The sequence below is a fragment of the Artemia sp. Qi Xiang Cuo genome, chromosome 10 (genome assembly GCF_049724085.1).
Source record: "Artemia sp. Qi Xiang Cuo chromosome 10, ASM4972408v1, whole genome shotgun sequence".
NCBI lineage: Eukaryota > Metazoa > Arthropoda > Branchiopoda > Anostraca > Artemiidae > Artemia > Artemia sp. Qi Xiang Cuo.
The window spans coordinates 17,026,388-17,050,417 of NC_142803.1; the positions used below are offsets into that span (position 1 = coordinate 17,026,388).

The 24,030-nt window shown below is 33.4% G+C and overlaps 1 protein-coding gene across 1 annotated transcript in view; it reads left to right on the top strand.

The window, feature by feature from the left end:
* The first annotated feature begins 4,623 nt into the window (after nt 1–4,623).
* LOC148947521 (heme-binding protein 2-like) overlaps nt 4,624–24,030 on the top strand; it is a 34,838-nt gene continuing 15,431 nt past the window's right edge. The window contains exons 1-2 of the mRNA XM_089096131.1: nt 4,624–4,702; nt 10,156–10,221. Coding sequence (XP_088952257.1) covers nt 4,679–4,702; nt 10,156–10,221 — 90 coding nt within the window. The 5' untranslated portion in view covers nt 4,624–4,678. The remainder of the gene's footprint in view (nt 4,703–10,155; nt 10,222–24,030) is intronic.

Below are 24,030 nucleotides of genomic sequence, written 5' to 3' on the forward strand. Positions count from 1 at the left end.
ACTTAAAGCTCCGTGAAGCCGTATTTAAAAATAGAATTTCTATCTATTTAGACTACCTCATAATTACAATATAACAATTGATGTAAATTATAATTCCTGACAATAAAGATCAATGAAGCCCTATTTAAAAATAGAATATTAATTTTTCTCTCTGACCTAAAGAACTTTTATCCCTCAGACCTAAGATTAAAGAAGCCTTAATGTTTCTTAATTCTCCCCTTCGTGAATCAATAATTTCCCCAACCGATTATGTAAATCAAGTTCTCAGGTTAGGTTATCCAAACAATCTCATAGCATTCGCGTCGAGCATGTCCATTCTCACTGACAACGAACAGACATAAATCATCCATATAACAGACATGAAAAACATCAAATAAATCGAACAACACACATAACCATCCATGAAAACAGACATAAATGTGAGACAGTTCCTGTTTTTCAAATTCTCATTGACAAAAACCATAAACATCCATAAATTTATGTTGACATCCGTGAAAAACACCAAATAAATTGATCAACACACATAACCATCCAAGAAAACAACCATAAATGTCAGAAAATTTCTGTTTTTCCAAGTGAGAAAATTCCTGTTTTTCATTCTCAGTGAAAAAACCATATAACAGACATGAATTGCTGATGACATCCATAAATTTGACAAAGTTCCTGTTTTTCAAATTCTCACTGACAAAAACCATTAAACAACCATGAAAAACATCAAATAAATCGACCAACACACATAACCATCCAAGAAAACATACATAAATGTGACAAAATTCCTGTTTTTTCATTCTCATTGACAAAAACCATAAACCACGTGGTTCTCGTGCTCATATATGATGTTAAAAAAGGTTGTAGGTGGCAGCAGGGGTGAATCGTCGGACCTCCTGATAGGGTTCTACTTATTATTAGATGTTTTTAGGAATTAAAAGTAGGTTTCGAAGTCTCAAGTTGGTTTCAAAGGCATTTTGAGAAAGTTTCTGCCAAAATACGTGTTACAGGGTAATTGGACCGCTGATGGCAGATCAAACGAGAGGAGCTGCTTGTAGCGCTAATGCAAGAAGAAGGGGGAGGAGCTGTTTGTTCGAACCGAGAATGAAGAGCCAGAAACTATCTGCGGTGAACTTACTGCTATATTCTTTATACTGTGGTCGGAAGGATATACAGAAGAACCCTTAGATAATTCCTCTGGTCATTATAACATGTCTTCTTCCGTGTTTCGGAGCGCCCGCGTCCGCTGTTTCTGAGCGAAAGTGATGACCATTGTCATCAATGTAGCTTCCATGATTTGCATATAATGACCATTAAAAACATTACGAAAAGGTGCTTTGCATAGAAACATATTTATTATCAGAATTTGGGTCAAGATTGATTATCGAAAATCAGAATTGGAGCTAATCGCAATTGCTTTATGTAACTACTTAAGTAAATAACTTTTTATTATGAAGCTGAACTTTGATCAAACGCGGTTTGCTATTATTTGCTTGTCACGGTGACTTATTTGTTATCAACATAAGAAATACTCATCTTATCTATCTTATCCTTCATTCGTTTATTGTTACTTTGACGGGTTCTAGCCTCCCCTCAGCTTCCCTTGTCATACGTGGTACCTTGCAACAATTATGGCCCATAGAAACGAAAAACTTTGAAGCGTATTTAAAAGAAACCTTCTTGTGGGAAAAAATGGTACTTGTCTAAAATAGAAAACACACTCGAGAACTTGTATTGCGAATGCCTGGTTTTTCAAGCTGTCTATACCAGACAATAACCTTCGGCTTGTTGGGAAATCACATTATATTTTTTTTCAAATTAAGTATTTATTGGGTATTTTGGTTGGGTTAGGTTATTTTAGGTTACGCGCTCTGGGCGGGCCCCCCTTCCACAATTGATTGTGATAGTTTTCATAATTTTGTTACTAAAGCATTGTATTTTCATCATATTTCATTAGCATTCACCAAACTTCACTTCTCGAGTGTGTTTTATATAATGAACAAGTGCCGAAAAAAAATGCCACTTAAAATTGATTAAGGAATTTTAACTATTATTTCGAGTGATTTTAATAGTAAAATATTATTTTGAAAACAAATTTATGGGAATTTCCAAAGAGAGCTCAAAAACCCCTCAAAAACTGCGTTGTATAAAAAATAAATAAGTACAGACTTGGGACTTCCATTGTCAACTCACTATGCAGGCAAATTACAGCCATCCACCACGAATAACAGGGACAATCACTTTTTTGCATAGGAAGCACTGACGTGTCTTTTTTTTATCACAAGCAGGCAATGGAACATCCCGAAGATCTGTTTAAGAGATTCTAAAGACAATTTTTGTATTTAAATCAGTTACAAATTTCCCTAAATTTGCAAAATTCTGAAAACTTATCTTACTTGAAGTTTCGAGAGAATTGAGGTAACTAAAGCAGGGCTCTCATGGTGTTATCAAAGTTAATGAAGTTTTTCATGAAGTTGCACACCATAAAATTTGTCATTGTGCACAAGAATTTCACAAGAATTGTCATTGCGCACAACAATTTCACCTTTTTCACTTTAAAGAGATTTTTAATAGCAAACAACTGAATTAATCAGACATAGAGCTAAGAAAACCATCTTCATAAGCATTTATTTCCTTTTAACTAGTTAGGCTTAGATGAAAATATTTTTTAGTCTAGCTCTCATTTTTTTACTAACTAAAAGATTTAAAAAGTTATACTATTATGTATATAGATACTTATTTGTATTTGGTTTATCTGAAATTTTTCAGAAGTCTTCTGAAACTGGCTAAAGTTTCCTTACTTTCTTGAGTAATTTAACAAAATTCAACTTTTTTCCGACAACAACAAAGTCAACAAAGTTATGCAAGGAATACTGTTTATTAAATTTGTGGGCAACTTTATCAACTTTATTGACACCGTGGGAGCCCTGCATAAAATATTACTGATCTCAAGTCTCTGAAAGACTATTGAGAGTAATAAACTAGTCTTTGCGCAGAATACTTATTTCCTGCTCCTAATCTTGTTTTGTTGCGTATATTTTGTGGTTTCAGTAAAGAGGTAGTTTTACAGAATTTAAAAATTTTAGGGAAATATTACAAGTCAGTTTATTTGTACCAATATTACGGAAATGTGTTGTATAGACTGTGCAACAATAATTTTTGTTCGTTTTAAATTTCATTTTCGCTCTTTACTTTTATTAAAACAACGGTCTGTTTTAAAATAAAATTTTGCTCGTTTTTTAGTTTTGAAAATATAAACAATAAACGTTATGCAAATATTTATATTTCGGGGCAACGAAACTAAAACAGTCGCATAAGTTTTTGTTAAAAAAGAGAATTGTACATACATATATTATACTTAATATTTTTCTTAGGATCCCCCAACAGAAATCCGGTATTTTGTCAAACAAAGAGTCCAGGGGGTACATTATGCTCGGTTTCTTTTAGAATTTGAAGGTAAGAATACCATTGTTTAAAAAATACAGAGATTTTAGAAAATTGAAAGACATTAAACGAATCTTAAATGCGTGGTTAATATGATTTACAAAAATTATGTCTTTAGTGTTGCAGTTTTTCTGTTGGATTCTCACAAAGCAGTTTTTTTTCAAAACATGTTTTTAAATTTTTGGTTACTATGGGCCTTTATTCGCTCTTTACTAGATCGCAGCTATCGCTGCATCCATTGTTTATAATTTCTGGAGGATAGACCCAAATCTATTGGGCTAAGGCCTCAAAATTCATTTTCTCAACACCCCAGCTGGCTGAGTTTGCAGAGCCGCACCCCTTATCCCCCCCATTCCAGGACTCAGGTTTTGGGTACATCAGGATTAGAGCCTACGTTCCAGAGGACACTTGATTGCAAGTTCAATGTCTCATTCACTTGTATAGAATGGATATTTTCCTAAAATATTGCAATTACGCCCTGTTTGCAACTTGGTGGTACATATCGTTCAAGATATAGCTCAACATCACCCATAGAAGTTTCATAATAATACCCTTAGCCTTTTCGAACAACAAAAGTCGAACAAGCCCTCCTTACCCTATAATAAAACCTATATGTGAACAATGGGCAATTTTCATAATTTACAACCATTGTCCCAAAAGTGCTACAGGTTATCTTATCCCTGGAGGTATATTTACTAATACTTTCGACTATTTTAAATTAAAATGGTTATTTCAAAATATTAATTAGATGTCTTTAGGGGGTAATTGGTAAGGTGTGTAGATAAAAAAGGCGTGAGAGGGGGCTGGTTACCCTCCAACCACTTTCAACTCTTAAAGCAACACTTAATAGGTCAGTCTCCAATTGAATGACCTACCTTGGCTGAGACTTGGCTTTACGATCATTCTCTTTGGCTGCACCTATGATGTATTTTTTATTTTAATTTAAAATTAGCTAGTAGTAGCTATTTTTTTTTACTACTTTATTAAACATGCATATTTCGAATTTGAACTGTATTATAAATTCTAGTAGTTTGAACTATATTATGAATTTGAACTATGATCACACGCCGGTTGCTATTGATGGCTCGTCATGGTGACTTTGTTTTTATTAGAAAAACAAATACTCAGATTATCTCTAGTGGAAATGTTGATATCAGTTGTTTGTTGCATAACAAATAGTATAAATAGAAATCATTTGAAAGATCAACTCCAGACTTTAAAGTGTCGGCAAGTAGAATTCATCACAATGAGAATCTTTTTAGCACTATTAGTGAGTTTTTTTTATCCCTTTTTTGAAAGTATCTAACCCATAATTATGTAAATAAAATTTATAAAAGTAATAAAAACATCCCTCCTGAGGGGAAGGATGACAAGCCTACACTGTAGTCCTTAGGAAAAGACAACAAAGTCCTTATGGACACCTGTAGACGAAGGGGGAGAGACAAAAATGGGGAAAATAGTGGTGGAGGGGGAGATAAACAAAAACGGATGTAAAATATATCAAATCGACAATAAAAATAAGTAGTTTTTTTTTAATTTTATACCCCAAACTACCCTTGAAAGTTTTGAGATATGATAATGAATAGTTATTATTCGATTTCAACGGGTTAAATGGAATTAAGGAGTTAAAATCATTCAAATTTCTTATTCTCCATAGCACGAACTGTTCACGTTGCATGTGCTTGTACAGTGAATTCTCAACGGTAGTGTATATGGGCGTTCCACAAATTAAAATCTGGTATTCTTTCAATGTAAGTTCTGGAGTAAATTTGGGACCAGAAGCAACAACTGGTGGGACGAGCAAGGGGGGGCATTACTCCCTATTTTTATTCATTCTTCAGCTTCCTAAATTAAAAAAAATACCTGTTTAGGTATTTTTTTTGAAAATATCTCCTTTTTGTGTTTTCACTGTAAAAATTGAAACAACAAAAACAAAATCCCCTTTATTTATTTTTAAGAATATCCCCCTAAATTTTCCTCAATTGATGCCCCTTTTTGGAATTCAGCCCTGTCATACTAGTTGTCTCGCTATTGTAGATACTTTTAAATAAACTAACACGTTTTAATACTGATTATTTTTTCGGAAGGTGGCTTTTATATGAAAAATGTGTTTGACATTTTCTTTCACAATATAGGATACTAAGGATATCTCTTTAGGTCTGGGTCAGGATACTAGGGCTTTGTATCAGACGCTAGGTTCTTGTATCTCTACACATTTCTTTACTGTTTTCTGTACAGGACATTTCGTACAAGACTAAAAGCAGAGTTGATCGAAGTACGTGCAAGACTGGGGACCATGGGGTCAGATCTATTCCCACTTGAGGAGTGCCGCCCCTCAAGGAAATTATAGCCTAGGAATATAAGTAATATAGCCTAGTTAAGAGTCTATTACAGTCTGATAATACATTATGTCTGCTAGTAATTATAGTCTGTTTTAGCCTGCGTTTTCGGGCTGAAAACCTCTTCCTAGCTAATTTATCTCCTATTGACTGCCTTCCCGTAGTAGTATAATATTTGTAGGCATGAATATATAATGAATCGGGGGTAATAGGCTTGAGATTGTCTGTGAAGGATCTCGACTTTTATTGATAGAAGAGCATTACCAAGTACTGAAAACCCTCTTATGACCAGTATGTGCCCAGGATTACCCAAAGCCTCCATTCAAGTGGAGGTCCCAGGGACTTCTTCCTATCCGATTCTAAACTGGATTAAGCCCTTCGGTGTAGACTTGAGAAGATGTGTTGGACCCCATCCTGCGCCGGGACCAAAATCCTGCGCCGGGACCATTGCTTTCGTGAGTCCAAAATAATTTCAATGATTTAAAGAATATCAAAATTGAAACTTGGAACGTTAAAAAATAACTATCGTATCAACATTTGGACTGACGAATTCATACGATTCGAACTGAACTTATTAGGAGTTTCAGAACCCAGGAGTAGAAAACATGAAATTAGTTGATATAGAGTTTATTTACTCAGGCAGGAAGGACATAGACAGGGAGTAGTGCTCATTATGAATAAGGCAGCTGCTAAGTTTTATTTAGGCTGAGAAGGTATTGATAATAGAATAATATTCGCTCAGTTTAAGACTAAAAAGTTCAGGGTATCAGATATAGGAGTATATGTCCCTGTAGAACCGAACCGACTGACGGGGATACTAGTGACTTAGAGGAATTTTACTTACAGTTACAGGAGCAAATAGACAGGGTCCCAGGTAGAAATATGGTGTTTTTATTAGGAAGTTTTAACGCCGAGATTGGTAGAAATAGGTATATATGGTATCTTAGCCTATGTAAATTTGGTGTAGGAAAAGAAAACTGTAATGGCTAGAGATTGCTGCAATTTTGTAGTTATAAAAATCTGGTTATAACCAACACAGTGTTTTGTCATAAAATGGCCCGTAAGTTAACGTGGTGTTCACGTGATGGTAAGACTTCATGTGATGAAGTCTGTGACTTCATGTAATGGCAAGAAAGCAAACCTTATTGATTAGTGTTATTGCAAACCGAAGACTGGCGGGATCAACAGAAAATACTAGGGTATATAGGAGTATTGTTATCGATGTTAAAAGTAAAGATCACAATCTAGTAGTGTGTAGGGTTAATTTGAAGCTGAGATTTTGAAAGGGTAACTACGTCCCGGGAAATTATTATGTTGGTAGACTCCAGGATGAGAATTTGAGAGAAACTTTCCAGGAACAGTTGAATACTAAACTTAAGAGTTTAAAATTTGACAACGCAGAAGATGGATGGAATCATTTAAGGAAAACAATATTTGAAGTTGCTGATAGTGTCTTAGGGAAGAAAGTTAGCAACGCAGCAAGGAATATTATTAAACAAGGTTTATGTTTAATAGAGAGGAGAAGGGGCTCGTACAAGAATTATCTGATTGATAGATCATATGAAAACGAAAATGAATTTAAAAAAAGTGGAGAAAGTATTTAAATATGAACCAAAGAGGTGTGAAGTGGAGGTCATGGATAAACTTCCCATAAATATGGAAGATACATCTAGACGGCATAATAGTAAAATGTTTTAGTGGTATGTTAATAAATTGAGAGGGAGTAGTCAATCCAGACTTGTCCCAGTTAAAGATTGAAACGAGGCGACAATTAGTTATAAAGAAAGAGCTAAAGAGATGGGCAGAAGAATTTGAGAATGTACTAAACCGAGATAGAGTTGCAGGAAAATATATAGAGGAAAATGAAAAAGTTTGTGATACCTTGGATGTGAAGGAAGATTTGTTTTGGGAGGAGGAATTAGCAACAGTACTAAAAGGATTAAAAAATAATAAGGCTCCAGGTGCTGATGGGATGGTAAATGAGTTTCTTAAATATGGTGGCTCTGAGGTTAGAAATAAGTTACTGAAGATTATGGAGTTAAGCAGGGTTGTGTTCGATCCCCCTTTATGTGGATCATTTTGATGGACTTTGTCTTAACGAGCACAGGAAAGGCAATGGGAAAACACGGATTCAAATGGGGAGGAAAAAGCCTCCTGGACTTGGATTATGCTGATGATTTAAGCATCCTAGATGAAAGTGTGAGCAAAATGAATGAACTCTTAAAGGCTTGCGAGTTCAGGGTGCTAGAATAGGTTTGAAAATTAATGTTAAGAAGACTAGGTCGCTAAGGCTAGGAATAAGTAAAGATGAAAATGTTATTTTGTGTAACGAAAAGATTGATCAGGTGGACAGCTTCACTTACCTTGGTAGTATTATTAGTAAAGACGGTGGAAAAGGTGGAGCTATTAAAGATAGAATAGCCAAGGCTCATGGTGTTTCTTCACAGTTCAGAAAAGATTGAATAATAAGAGCATAAGTCTGCAAACCAAGACTAGAACATTGGAAGCTACGGCTATGACAGTGGTTAAATATGGTTCTAAAGCATGGACGCTCCGAAAAGCGGACGAAGATTTGCTAGATTTTTTTCCAGAGAAACTGCCTACGGATTGTTCTGGGTACACCCGGCCTACTGACTGTGTTTCAAAAAGTTGGCTGTATGAAAAGTGTGGGTCAATCCCGCTTTCTAGGGGTATAATGAGAGAAAGGTTGAAATGGATAAGGCACATTCTGCCGATGAAGGATGACAGATTGTCAAAGATTATCCTCTTCGTCCAACCGTCTAGGGCTAAATGACGAGCATGTCATCCGTGGTTGGGGTGGGAGGACTTACTTACTTGTACTTGGGGCAGGAATCAGGCGTTTCCACCTTGCCCGGCATCAAGGATCTTCAAGACCTATTTTGGCCATGTAGTTGAGTCTGCTGCCAGCTATATTGCAAGTGAGAGCCATTGGGTTGTTCATCTGTGACCAAACTTTCTGAAGCCCAAGTAGGTTCAATATCTTATTTAACCAAGTTCCACTAGTTTTTTCTGCTGTTCACCTTGGCGTCTCATTCATGAGCTAAGTAGCTCAGCTAGAAGGATTTGGTGAGGCAATTACTCTATTGGCCTCCGTAAGATATGGCTCAATTGGGGTGGGAGGAAGTCATAAAGAAATATTTAAGGGGAATGAAAATCTCCTGGGAGGGTGTCAAGAGGGAGGCTTTGAATAGATTTGGATGAGGGAGAAGCATGCGTAGCTGTGTCGGTCTCTGATGGCTTTGTACTACGGTAAGTTGTTAGTGGTAGTAGCAGCAGAAACTCTAAAAAGGGATTCAACTAAGAGCTACCTTATTTTCATCTAAGAGTCTGAATATGTAGCATTTTAAAGGAATTGCCATTTAAAATTTTAAGTTGTCCCCCCTTTCTATACTCAAGGTGACAAATGCACCTCTGAAAAATTGTATGCTATCATGTTTCTACCTGGTCAGTCGGTGCTACAAAGCTCATTAAACACTCTTTCAGGCTAATGTTTCTGCTTCATTTGGGCAACAGCTAAGATGACAACGGATTGATGTACTAGATGACACAGGGTTACCAACATTTGGCCCATGAATGTATTCCCTAAGCATTCAAAAATGTGCCATTTTTGCTAAAATGTGTCAATCTTGAAATCTGAAAAAATGGAAATTAGTTTTATAGCCAGTTGTATTATTGACCAAAATATGCTCGTCACCTCGTCCTTTCAATAGTAACCATCTGTTCACCCCAGTAAAGAGAACATATTTCCACATACGGTATTTCCTTATACTGTGCTGGTCCCATATTAAGAGACCCTCGTCTTCGGAGGTAATAAAAGCGGTGGTAATAAACAATGACACTTGTCGAATCCGTGAAGGTGGAGAATGATCAAAATTGAAGTGGAGAAATTGAGAAACACTTTTGAGGTCTACAAAACAGAAAGAGTGGCTCACAAGGCCATTACAGTCATTGGTAGTAAACATTTCGCAGTCCAGAGGCAACGGATATGTTTCGAGCAGATATAAAAACAACTCAATAAACCAAGATTCATCTCGAAAAAGCAATGGGAAAAGCAGGCCCGTCGTTATCTAGCTGCCTTTCGTTACGTAAACCAAAATTAATGAAACAATATTTTCGGTACTTGAATTTTGTTTTTAATCCATATTTTATAGTCATCAAGAAAATGCGGGTGGCTATTTCATAAACAAATAGTTAAAACATATAGTTAAAACAATAGTTAAAACGTTCTGTATACTTTCAGCTCCTTTTCAGCTCCTCTTTGTGCTTTGGGATTCTCACTTTGGGATTCTCACAGCTCCTCTTTGGGATTCTCACTTTCAGCTCCTCTTTGTGCAATTTAATTATACTTTTTTCTTCTTTGCAGTTGTCTGTTGCCTTCGTGTCAGCAGCAGTTGACACCCCGACATATGAAGTCATACAAACTGGTGAGGTAAGTCCTTTATTATATGCCTACTTAGATGGTGTTTTTCTTATATATGGTATTATTATAATAAGATACCATACAATATATTATTATATATTGCTTTTATTGTAAAATTTTCCGATTAACTCAATAATGAGATAGCTAAAAAATAGACATAGCCTTAGATTCAGAAATCCCTTCCTGTCTCCAAATGTAACAGTCATTTTCATCGGAAATGGACTTCAACCCTTCCCCCCACCACTCCTCCCGTAATGTGAAAATATATACCCTGAGTTGCATATATGCAATGCATTTTCTATCATTTTGGCATACTTTTAGATTTAAAGAAAGGAACGACTTACTGAGAATTCAATGCATATACACCACTAACTGAGGGTATATATTTGCACATTAGGAGTTGGTGTAAAGCTCATTTACGACGCGAATAACTGTTGTATATGGAATTCAGGATGAAATTGTGATTCTAAAGGTATATCTATTTTATAAGCTATCTCATTAGTGAGTTAAAAGGAAAATTTGCCATTCTGTTTTCATATAGCTTTTAAATTCAGTTGTATACAGCTCTTATATTTTGACATTTAGTAGAGCAAGCTTTTTGACATCTAGATGGTGGGATTATTCCGCCTCTGTGATATCACTTTAACAATTACAGTTGAATATGAAACTTATCAGACCTGAATAGATAATCGTTATAACACTCAACAAATTAGATTAAATCTCAAATTTCGGAAGTAATTTGCTTAGCTTTCAATAAATTCTAATTGTTGCAGAAATTTCAATGTGGTGGTGAAAGTGAAATTGGATTTATTTAAGATAGATTATCTGCTGGTTTCGAGTAAATAGTCTTCTTTAAGATTTCTGTACTTCCGAAATAATTGTTGAAATGGTTTGCCAAGCTGTTCTCAAACGTTAGGATATGTAGGTGATCAACGAGCAATGCAGATAAATGGGCAATTCAGGGAAATGCCAAGCTCTTCTCAAACGTAGGCTATGCAGGACAATTCAGATAAATAGGCAATGCCAAGCTCTTCTCAAATGTAGGATATGCAGGACGATTCAGATCCTGATTGTCCATGCATGATGAACGTACATTGTCCCTTTGATCAGAGCAACTTAGCAAGTAGTTTTGACAATTATTTAAAAATTTCGAAAATTTGGGATTGGATCTTTAGGGGTTGCAGGGACAAATAACGTATAGATTACATTTTTGGATTTGTTGTTTGTGATCAAAATAATGTTTTTCATAGTTCTGCTTTCTTTTGAGAATGATCTTTGCACACTGTTCTTACGTTAAAACTTTTGACCAATTTGTTTAAAAACGTGAAATCTATATATATTCTAGAGTCAATGTAAATAATTGGGCGTTATTTACAATTCCCAGACAATTCGAAAAGTGCTCAATGGAAAGTTACAAAACGACAAATTACACACAAATATTACTTTATGTAGGTATCACGAATAATACTGGAATCGAGTGGGCATTTTAGAAAATCTTTACTTGTTCTTCTATACTTTCATATCCCTCTACGTACTTCATAGCTTGTGATTACATGTCAATTAAATCGACTTGATATCTTGGACTCGTCTCTTAATTAGCATCAGTTTAATAACTAAAACTTTTTTTAATACTCCGTGTTTTTTTTCACACGTCAGTTCAGATAAATTGTAATCATTTCCTTTGTATTTTTTTTTATCAATCTCCTTTTCTATACGGTTAAAACCTAATATACATTTTACTTTCCTCTACTTTTCTAGTCCACTTTTCCTCCTCTCTATTATTTCTTACGTTATTCTGCATAAGAACCCACGAGTACTCCAACCCCAAGAGTAGGTTTTTCGTAGAAATTTTAATCGAATACGCACTTAAATAAAATTTATTACAAATTAGTTACGAACCAGAAGCGGTTTATCAACCAATGCATTAGTACACATTAAAATGATTATTAAAATATGAATAATTTGGATGAGTAATGAGTGAATCATGACAAATATGAATAGTAATGCCATTAATTTTTCATAAATTTGGTCATTTGCCTCAATTTTTCCCAATTTGATGATGACTGTGCAGAAATTAGTGCACTGAAGGTGCTAGTTAAGTGTATTGGCACAAAAAATCAATAAAAAATCTAATATAAAGTTAACATTTGTTTTTTAATTAAATAAGACCGTTTTTATTAAATTAAATAAAAATTTTAATAAAAATTATAAACATTTTGTCGAACCTGGAACATACCAAATGTACTGCTCTTTGTGGGAATTTCTGAATTCTGATCTGTTGATAGATATAATTAGTAGAATAGGTCTTTTGAATTTGCTCAGGCCCCTGGACCAATCAGGTTTTTCTAGTAGTTACGGGTCATCACACTATTTGCCAAGAGGAACGTGTATAACTTGAGTGGTGATTAGGATTTGAATAAAAGGAAGATATGCGAGCATTTGCAAAAAAAGGGGTAATTAATGTTGAAAAGGATAATTACTTCTTTAGTTTACGAGATTTGCGAATTTTTTGCGAAAAGATCTCAGTTACATACGGATTCAGTTACACGGGGATTAGTTAAATGGGGTCAAGTTGCATGGGAGGTTCAGTAGCACGAGGGGTTCAGTTGTATGGAGGAGTTCAGAAGCTTGGGATTCAGTTACATGGGGTCGATGGTCGTTATAATACACAACTTCTATTTGAACAGTGCTGTGAGACCCCCTACCACACCCCCAAAGGACTCCGATCCCACCCCTACCCAACCGTTTATTATCGAAGTTACTCTGTGGTGGTTATAAAACACAAGCCTTTTCTTATTTTTGAAAAAATTTTTGAAGAAACTAAATTTCAGTTGGGGGGGGGGGTGAGGGGGGGGCAAAATGAGGGCTGGGGTTAAAATTTGGTCTGAGAAAGGCAGTTGTCCCCTCTGTCCAATAGGAAATTACGCTCCTCAACCCAGCCCCTTGCCACTTACTGACAGGGGGTGAATCCGGGGAGAGGGTTAAAAGTTCTAGTGCCCTGTTTAAGCGACCAAAAAACTGAAGGGGCAACTAAGCTCCATTCAATGCTCAATTTCCCCAAAGTTATAGGGGTCGTGTGTGTCTCTGGGCTATGTGTATCTCTTTGGGAGCGTTTGAATCTTTTGGTTACTAAAGTATTATATTTTTTATCATGTTTTAGGATATTCGATTAGGATTAACTTAACTTCATTCCTTGAGTGTTGTCGGGGGTAACACGTAAGTACCAAATTTTGAGTTCACTGCAGGGGATTTTCCACAAGGTTCAGTAGCACGAGGGGTTCAGTTGTATGGAGGAGTTCAGAAGCTTGGGATTCAGTTACATGGGGTCGATGATCGTTATAATACACAAGTTCTATTTGAACAGTGTTGTGAGATCCCCTACCACACCCCCAATTTGTCAAGACCTGAATGCTAAACGATGGACATGAACTCGATTGAGAACCCATTGTGAAAATGAAAAAAAAAAAAAAAAAAAAAAAAAAAAAAAAAAAAAAAAAACCTAAAATATATTTTTAGTTTGTGTGTAGAGCATGGCATGATTACCGCTAGGACAACGGTCTAACCATTAACGGTTTTAGGTATCTGTGAATAAGTTCTAAAGCGAGAGTGGTAGCTGGGACAAATTTTTTTTGGAAGTGCCCGCCTCACCTGCCCAGAGTCTCAGGCAAGTGACCCTAAATTAGAAAAAGTGGAAATTGACTCAGATTTTCTAAACTGAGCATAGAATTGATCAATAACTTATTTCATTTTCATTGAGAAAATTCAGAATTGAAGTTGAACTTTTCTTCTTCCGTGAAAATATTTGGCAAAGAACTTTAAATTTTTTCATCTGTTTGAGAAAGGTCAGAATTGAATTTAAGAAAATTTAAAATTAAAGTGAAACTTTTTTGTCTTCATGGAAAATAATCGCTATCATAGCATAACTTTTCCTATCTTCTCTGGAAAAATTTAGAAGCGAACTTTAAATTTTTTATGTCTTGGGACTTTTATTCTTCAGGGAAAAAATTTACATAGAAAAAGGATCGCTTGTGGAACTTATTTTTAGTCTCAAGTTCTTCACAGGGCTTCTGTCTTCTTCTTCAGTACAATCTATCTTTCCATTTTCAACAGACCACTTCGTTTCCGTAGCCTCAGAGTTTCTAAGTTTTCTTTTCAGCTTTTGTGGGGTTTTACGAGTTTTCTTTTCTACTTTTCCTATAAGTGCTTCATCTTTAATATCAAGTGGAATTTCCTTCTTTGGTTCGCTTATTTCACACTTGGAATGAAAGTCCAATTCGTCATAATGAGGATGTAAAGATTCTGATGCCAGCAGAGCACAAGACTTTAATTCGCTTTCTGTTAGTTTGTTTATCACTATTGTAGAGGACTTCAATTGTCTCCGAATTCTAGGTATTTGGGCGAGGCTAATGAAACATCTTTCCGTCATTTTTTTTATTTCCTGAAATGGGAAACAGAGATCATTGTAATTAAACAAATATAAAAGATTTTTCAACTAAAGTAAGGAGCAAGTTTAAAACTAATAACAGATTGAAGCTACTTTGTATACAAGGGAGGGACCCTCAATTTTCCTTAAAAAAATTTGGAAAAAAGCCAACTTCACAATAAAGAGTACGGAGTTAAGAATGAGACAAAAGTTCTATTAAGAGTTTTTTTTATGGAAATGGTTCATTTTTGAACTGAAACTATGCTTTTGTGACTGAAGATATACATTATAATCAGAGAAATTGTTTAAAAATACGCTAAAAGATGATTCCCATGAAGCTATTGTAGTTTTATATAAAAAATAAATGATTTTCAAAATCAAAGACACAGGGGGTTTAGTTAAATTTTCGTCTGAAAAATATGATTTCACACTTTAAAAAGTTATATTAATAGCTATTTTTATTGAAATGGTTAATTTTTGAAATGAAACTATAATTTAGTGACTTAAGATATAAATTATAATCTGAGAAATTTTTTAAAAAATACGCTACAATATTATTCCCACTAAGATATTGTATTTTTATAGAAAAAATAAACGATTTTAAAAATAAAACACCCGGGGGGTTTAGTTAAATTTTCGTCTGAAAAATAGGAGTTAACAATATAAAAATGTAATATTAAGAGCTATTTTTATGGAAATGTTTCATTTTTTAACAGAAACTATTCTTTTGTGACTGAAGATATAAATTATAATCAGAGAAATTGTTTAAAAAATACGCTAAAAGATGATTCCCGTGAAGCTATTGTAGTTTTCTATAAAAAATAAAGACACGAGGGTTTAGTTAAATTTTCGTCTGAAAAAATAGGAGTTCACGCTTAAAAAAGTTCTATTAAGAGCTATTTTTATGGAAATACACAATACCTTCCCAAGACACGAACAAAATTTGCACTTTACTGAAAAAAAATACAAATCAAACGCTTTCAGGAGCACACCTAGTTTGGCGAAGTAAATTCTTCTATTCGTGTTCCACTTTATGCAGAGAAATTGTTTAAAAATGGAAATACACAATGCCTTCCCAAGACACGAACAAAATTTGCACTTTACTGAAAAAAAATACAAATCAAACGCTTTCAGGAGCTCACCTAGTTTGGCGAAGTAAATTCTTCTATTCGTGTTCCACTTTATGCTTCAAATTGTAAGAAGGAACTGAATATACATCATACTGTTTTTAAGAGATTTTATACGTATCTTGTAGTTTTCTATAAAAAATAAATGATTTTCAAAATCAAAGACACGGGGGGTTTAGTTAAATTTTAGTCTGAAAAATAGGAGTTCAAACTTTAAAAATTTATATTAAGAGCTATTTTTATTGAAATTGTTAATTTTTGAAAAGAAACTATAATTTTGTGACTGAAGATATACATTATAATCAGAGAAATTGTTTAAAAATACGCTAAAAGATGATTCCCATGAAGCTATTGTAGTTTTCTATAAAAAATAAAAACAATGCCTTCCCAAGACACGAACAAAATTTGCACTTTACTGAAAAAAAAAAAAAAAACTCAAACGCTTTCAGGAGCTCACCAAGTTTGGCGAAGTAAATTCTTCTATTCGTGTTCCACTTTATGATTCAAATTGTAAGAAGGAACTGAATATACATCATACTGTTTTTAAGAGATTTTATACGTATCTTGGATTAAGTCCCTTCTTAACATATTCTGCAATAACGCTGTATCTTGGGGATTAAAAGAGTCAAATTTCACATTAAAACGCAAGCATATCTTATCAAGCAATTTAAGTCTTAATATAAATTTCGTAGGAAACACTCGCACGGTTTAGTGCAAAATTAAAACTTTTAACGAATATACTTATTCAGTTTACGCCGGGGATCCCCCCCCCCTCCAGGGACACCCGGGACCATGTCTATAATTTAGTCTGAAAAATAGGACTTCACACTTAAAAAGTTCTATTAAGAGCTTTTTTTCCGCTTTTATTTCAGTCAATTGTGTTTTTGATATTATTTTGGGAAAATAGAATTGATCAATAACTTATTTCACTGTCATTAAGAAAATTCAGAATCAAAGTTGAACTTTTCTTCTTCCAGGAAAAATATTTGGAACAGAACTTTAAATTTTTTTTTCATCTCTTTGAGAAAAATCAGAACTATTGAGCCGTGTCGATCCTTACTTACAGTTCGTTACCACGAACACAATAAATTGTTTCAGCCAATCGTTTATCTCCCCCGAAAAAATACTTTTCATACAATCAACTTCACAATAACTTTTTTTTTTTTTTTTTGAAGGAGGAGGGAGGGATTTTTCCGTGGAGATGGAGGCCAGATTTACTGGCATTATTTCATCTTAAAGTGCCAACGTATATGATAGAATAATTTAAGTCTTATGATCAATTTCATAAAACCTATAATTTTCACCTTTTTCTCCATTAAGCATCAATTACTTCAAGAAATTAATTCCACAATTTTGCAGATAGGAGATTGAAACTTCCGAAGTAGGGTTATTGGTTTTTAGAGTTTCTCTAAATATTTACTCGTGTCACTAATTAATTACAGTTCGATAGCACAAAAACAAAAAATTTTATCACTCATAACATTTAAATCTTGACAAATCCAAAACAACTGTTCATAAAACCTATTATTTTAAACATTTTTCTCCATTAAGCATCAATTACTTCAAGAAATTAATTCCGCATTTTTGCAGATAGGAGGTTGAAACTTCCGAAGTAGTGTTATTGGTTTTTAGAGTTTTTCGGTTACTATTGAGCCTTGTCAACCCTTACCTACAGTTCGTTACCACGAACACAATAAATTGTTTCAGCCAATCGTGTATCTCCCCCGAAAAAATACTTTTCAGACAATCAACTTCAGACTAAATTTTTTTTTTGAAGGGGGAGGGAGGGATTTTTCCGTGGAGATGGGGGCCATATTTACTGTTATTATTTATAAAAATATAATAAAATAAATAAAAAAAATTTTTTTAAACTGAAATTTATGCTAAAAATTAAAAATTATTAATCCTATACTTTTTCCGTTGCAGCCCGGGATCCCCCCCCCCTCCAGGGACCCCTTGTATTTTTGATATTATTTTTGGACACTATAATTTTTCACAAAATTATTTAATTTTAATTTATAAAATTAAGAATAAAATTTTAACTTTTATTATTCCAGGACAATATTTGGAACAGAACTTTAAATTTTTTCATCTCTTTGAGAAAAATCTGAACTATTGAGCAATGTCGATCCTTACTTACAGTTCGTTACCACTAACAAAATAATTTGTTACAGCCAAGCGTGTAACTCCCCCCGAAAATATAATTTACAGACACTCCCCGACAGACTACCTTGTTTTTTTGAAGGGGGGAGGGGGGGAATTTTAAGTGGAGATGGAGGCCCAGATTTACTGGAATTATTTAATCTTAAAGTGACAACGTATCTGATAGACTAATTTAATTATTATTATAAATTTCATAAAACCCATAATTTTCACATTTTTATCCATTAAGCATCAATTACTTCAAGAAATTAATTCCACATTGTTGCAGATAGGAGCTTGAAACTTCCGAAGTAGGGTTATTGGTTTTTAGAGTTTCTGTAACTCTTGACTCGTGTCAATAATTACTTAAAGTTAGATAGCACAAACACAAAAAATTTTATCACTATTAACATTTAAATCTTTACAAATAAAACCCACCTGTGCATAAAAACTATAATTTTAAACTTTTTTCTCCATTAAGCACCAATTACTTCAAGAAATTAATTCCACATTTTTGCAGATAGGAGCATGAAACTTCCGAAGTAGAGTTATTGGTTTTTAGAGTTTTTCGGTAACTATTGAGCAGTGTCGATCCTTACTTACAGTTCATTACCACGAACACAATAAATTGTTTCAGCCAATCGTGTATCGCCCCCGAAAAAATACTTTTCAGAAAATCAACTTCAGAATAACTTTTTTTTTTTTGAAGGGGGCGGGAGGGCTTTTTACGTGGAGATGGTGGTCATATTTAATTTCATTATTTATAAATCTATAATAAAATATATTAAAAAAAGTTTTTTATACTTAAATTAAGGAGAAAAATTAAAACTTAGAACTAAGATAATTATTACGTATACGTAGGGGCTCCCCCCCCCCTCCAGGGACCACCGGGCCCGTTTCTATAATTTAGTCTGAAAAATAGTACTTCACAATTAAAAAGTTAGATAATGATATTCTTTTTTGCAAGCTTTTATTTAATTCCATTTTTATTTTGATATTATTTTGGGACAATATAATTTATAAATATATTATGTCATTTTAAGTAATAAAATTCAGACTAAAATTTTAACTTTTCTTATTACAGAACCTTATTTGGAAAAGAACTTTATATTTTTTCATATCTTTGAGAAAAATATGAATTAGTGACCCGTGTCAATCCGTAATTACAGATCGTTACAACGAAAACAATAAATTGTTCCATACCCTCGAGTATCCCCCCCCCCCCGAAAAAATACTTTTCAGACAATCAACTTCAGACTAACTTTTTTTTTGAAGGGGGAGGGAGGGATTTTTTCCGTGGAGATGGAGGCCAGATTTACTGGCATTATTTAGAAAACGATAATACAATAAATTAAAAAAAGTTTTTTCAACTGAAAGTAAGGAGCAAAATTAAAAAAACTTAGAACGAAGAGAATTATTACTGTATACCGAAGGGGGGGGATCCCCTTCGTATACGTAATAATTCTCTTCGTTCTAAGTTTTAATTTTGCTCCTTACTTTCAGTTGAAAAAACTTTTTTTAATTTATTGTATTATCGTTTTCTAAATAATTCCATTAAATCTTGCCCCCATCTCCACGGAAAAATCCCTCACTCCCCCGTCAAAAAAAAAAAGTTAGTCTGAAGTTGATTGTATGAAAAGTATTTTTTCGGGGGGGATACATGATTGGTTGAAACAATTTATTGTGTTCGTGGTAACGAACTGTAAGTAAGGATCGACATGGCTCAATAGTTACCGAAAAACTCTAAAAACCAATAACTCTACTTCGGAAGTTTCATGCTCCTATCTGCAAAAATGTGGAATTAATTTCTTGAAGTGATTTATGCTTAATGGAGAAAAAAGTTTAAAATTATAGGGTTTATGGACAGTTGTTTTGGATTTGTCAATATTTAAATGTTAATAGTTATAAAATTTTTTTTTTTTGTGATAACTAACTGTAATTCCTGAGTGACACGAGTCAATAGTTACAGAAACTCTAAAAACAAATAACCCTACTTCTGAAGTTTCAATCTCATATCTGCAAAAATGTGGAATTAATTTCTTGAAGTAATTGATGCTTAATGGAGAAAAAGGTGAAAATTATAGTTTTTATGAAATTGATCATCATAATTAAATTATTATATCATATTCTTTGGCACTTGAGGATTAAATAATGACAGTAAATATGGCCTCCAGCTCCACGGAAAAATCCCTCCCTCCCCCCGTCAAAAAAAAAAGTTAGTCTGAAGTTAAGGGTCTCAAAAGTATTTTTTCGGGGGGAGATACACGATTGGCTGAAACAATTTATTGTGTTCGTGGTAACGAACTGTAAGTAAGGATTGACATGGCTCAATAGTTCAGATTTTTCTCAAAGAGATGAAAAAATTTAAAGTTCTGTTCCAAATATTGTCCTTGAATAATAAAATTTAAAATTTTTTTATTAATTTTCTTAATTAAAATTAAATAATTTATATAAAAATTACATTGTCACAAAATAATATCAAAAACACACGGGGGCCCGGGAGGGGGGGGGATCCCCTGCGAATACGTAATAATTCTCTACGTTCTAATTTTTAATGTTTATAATTAATTTAAGTTGAAAAAACTTTTTTTAATTTATTTTATTATCGTTTTCTAAATAATGCCAGTAAATCTGGCCTACATCTCCACGTAAAAATCCCGCCCACCTCCATCAAAAAAAAAAAAAGTTAGTCTGAAGTTGGTTGTCTGACAATTATTTTTTCGGGGGAGATAAAGGATTGGCTGAAACAATTTATTGTGTTCGTGGTAACGAACTGTAAGTAAGGGTTTACATGGCTCAATAGTAACCGAAAAACTCTAAAAACCAATAACCCTACTTCGGAAGTTTCAAGCTCCTATCTGCAAAAAAGTTGAATTAATTTATTGAAGTAATTGATGCTTAATGGAGATAAAAGTTGAAAAATATTGGTTTTATTAACAGGTGTTTTGTATTGGTCACGATTTAAATTTTAAGAGTGATAAAATTTTGTGTGTGTGTGCTATCGATCTGTTTGTAAGTAGTGACTCGACTCAAGATTGACCTAAACTCTAAAAACCAATAACCCTACTTCGGAAGTTTCAATCTCCTATCTGCAAAAATGTGGAATTAATTTCTTGAAGTAATTGATGCTTATTGGAGAAAAAGGTGAAAATTATGGTTTTTATTAAATTGATCATAAGACTTAAATTATTCTATCAGATACGTTGGCACTTTAAGATGAAATAATTCCAGTAAATCTGGGCCTCCATTTCCCCGGAAAAATCCCCCCCTCCCCCCTTCAAAAAAAAAAAGTTAGTCTGAAGTTGCGGGTATGACAATTATTTTTTCGGGGGGAGATACACGAGTGGCTGACACCATTTATTGTGTTCGTGGTAACGAACTGTAAGTAATGATTGACATGGCTAAATAGTTCAGATTTTTCTCAAAGAGATGAAAAAATTTAAAGTTCTTTTCCAAATATTTTTCTTTAATAATAAAATTTCAAATTTTATTATTACTTTTATTAATTAAAATTAAATAATTTATTGAAAAAGTATATTGGCACAAAATAATAAAAAAACAATACGGGGTCCCGGGAGGGGGGGGGGATCCCAGGCATATACGTAAAAAGTATATTAGTGATAATTTTTAATTTTTCTAATTAATTTAATTGTAAAAAAAAATTTTTTATTTATTTTATTATATTTTTATAAATAATTCCAGTAAATATGTACTCCATATCCACTCAAAAACCCCTCCCTTCTCCCTCAAAAAAAAAAAAAGTTAGTGTGTAGTTGATTGTATGAAAATTATTTTTTAGGGGGAGATACAGGAGTGGCTGAAACAATTTATTGTGTTCGTGGTACAGAACTGTCATTAAGGATTTACATGACTCAATAGTTACCGAAAAACTCTAAAAACCAATAACCCTCCTTCGGAAGTTTCAAGCTCCTATCTGCAAAAATGTGGAATTAATTTCTAGAAGTAATTGATGTTAAATGGATAAAAAAGGTGAAAATTATAGGTTTTATGAACAGGTGTTTTTTATTTGTAAATATTTAAATGTTAAGAGTTATAAAATTTTTTTTTATTTTTATAACTAAATTTAAGTCTTGATTGACACGAGTCAATACTTACAGAAACTCTAAAAACCAATAACCCTACTTCGGAAGTTTCAAGCTCTTATCTGCAAAAATGTGGAATTAATTTCTTGAAGTAATTGATGCTTAATGGAGAAAAAGGTTAAAATTATAGTTTTTATGAAATTGATCATAAGACTTAAATTATTCTATCAGATACGGTGTCACTTTAAGATGAAATAATGCCAGTAAATATGGACTCCATCTCCATGGAAAAATCCCCCCCTCCCCCCTTCAAAAAAAAAAGTTAGTCGGAAGGTGAGTGTCTGTAAAGTATTTTTTCGGGGGGGATACACGATTGGCTGAAACGATTTATTGTGTTCGTGGTAACGAACTGTAAGTAAGGATCGACACGGCTCAATAGTTCAGATTTTTCTCAAAGAGACTGCTAAAAAAACTCAAGTTCTATTCCAAATACTTTCCTGGAAGAAGAAAAGTTCAACTTGATTCTGAATTTTCTTAATGAAAGTGAAATAAGTTATTGATCAATTCTATTTTCCCGAAATAATATCGAAAACACAATTGGCTGAGATAAAAGCGTGAAAAAAAGCTCTTAATAGGACTTTTAAGTGTGAAGTCCTATTTTTCAGACTAAGACTATAGAAACGGTCCTGTGGTCCCTGGAGGGGGGGATCCCCTACGTATACGTAATAATTCTCTTCGTTCTAAGTTTTAATTTTGCACTAAACCGTGCGAGTGTTTCCTACGAAATTGATCTTAAGACTTAAATTGCTTGATCAGATATGCTTGCGTTTTAATGTGAAATTTGACTCTTTTAATCCCCAAGATACAGCGTTATTGCAGAATATGTTAAGAAGGGACTTAATCCAAGATACGTATAAAATCTCTTAAGAATGGGATGATATACGTTCAGTTCCTTCTTACAATTTGAAGCATAAAGTGGAACACGAATAGAAGAATTTACTTCGCCAAACTTGGTGAGCTCCTGAAAGCGTTTGATTTGTATTTTTTTTTTCAGTAAAGTGCAAATTTTGTTCGTGTCTTGGGAAGGCATTGTTTTTATTTTTTATAGAAAACTACAAAAATGAGCCATTTCCATAGAAATAGCTATTAATAGAACTTTATAAAGTGTTAACTCCTATTTTTCAGACGAAAATTTAACTAAACCCCCCGTGTCTTTGATTTTGAAAATCATTTATTTTTTATAGAAAACTACAAGATACGTATAAAATCTCTTAAAAACAGTATGATGTATATTCAGTTCCTTCTTACAATTTGAAGCATAAAGTGGAACACGAATAGAAGAATTTACTTCGCCAAACTAGGTGAGCTCCTGAAAGCGTTTGATTTGTATTTTTTTTCAGTAAAGTGCAAATTTTGTTCGTGTCTTGGGAAGGCATTGTTTATTTCCATTTTTAAACAATTTCTATGAATAAAGTTGAACACGAAAAGAAGAATTTACTTCGCCAAACTAGGTGTGCTCCTGAAAGCGTTTGATTTGTATTTTTTTTCAGTAAAGTGCAAATTTTGTTCGTGTCTTGGGAAGGCATTGTGTATTTCCATAAAAATAGCTCTTAATAGAACTTTTTTAAGCGTGAACTCCTATTTTTTCAGACGAAAATTTAACTAAACCCTCGTGTCTTTATTTTTTATAGAAAACTACAATAGCTTCAAGGGAATCATCTTTTAGCGTATTTTTAAACAATTTATCTGATTATAATTTATATCTTCAGTCACAAAAGAATATTTTCTGATCAAAAATGAACCATTTACATAAAAAGAGCTCTTAATATAACTTTTTTAAAGTGTTAACTCCTATTTTTAAGACGAAAATTTAAATAAACCCCCCGGGTCTTTGATTTTGAAAAGCATTTATTTTTTTTAGAAAACTACAATAGCTTCATGGGAATCATCTTGTAGCGTATTTTTAAACAATTTCTCTGATTATAATGTATATATTCAGTCACAAAATTATAGTTTCATTTCAAAAATGAACCATGTCAATAAAAATATCTATTAATAGAACTTTTTTAAAGTGTTAACTCCT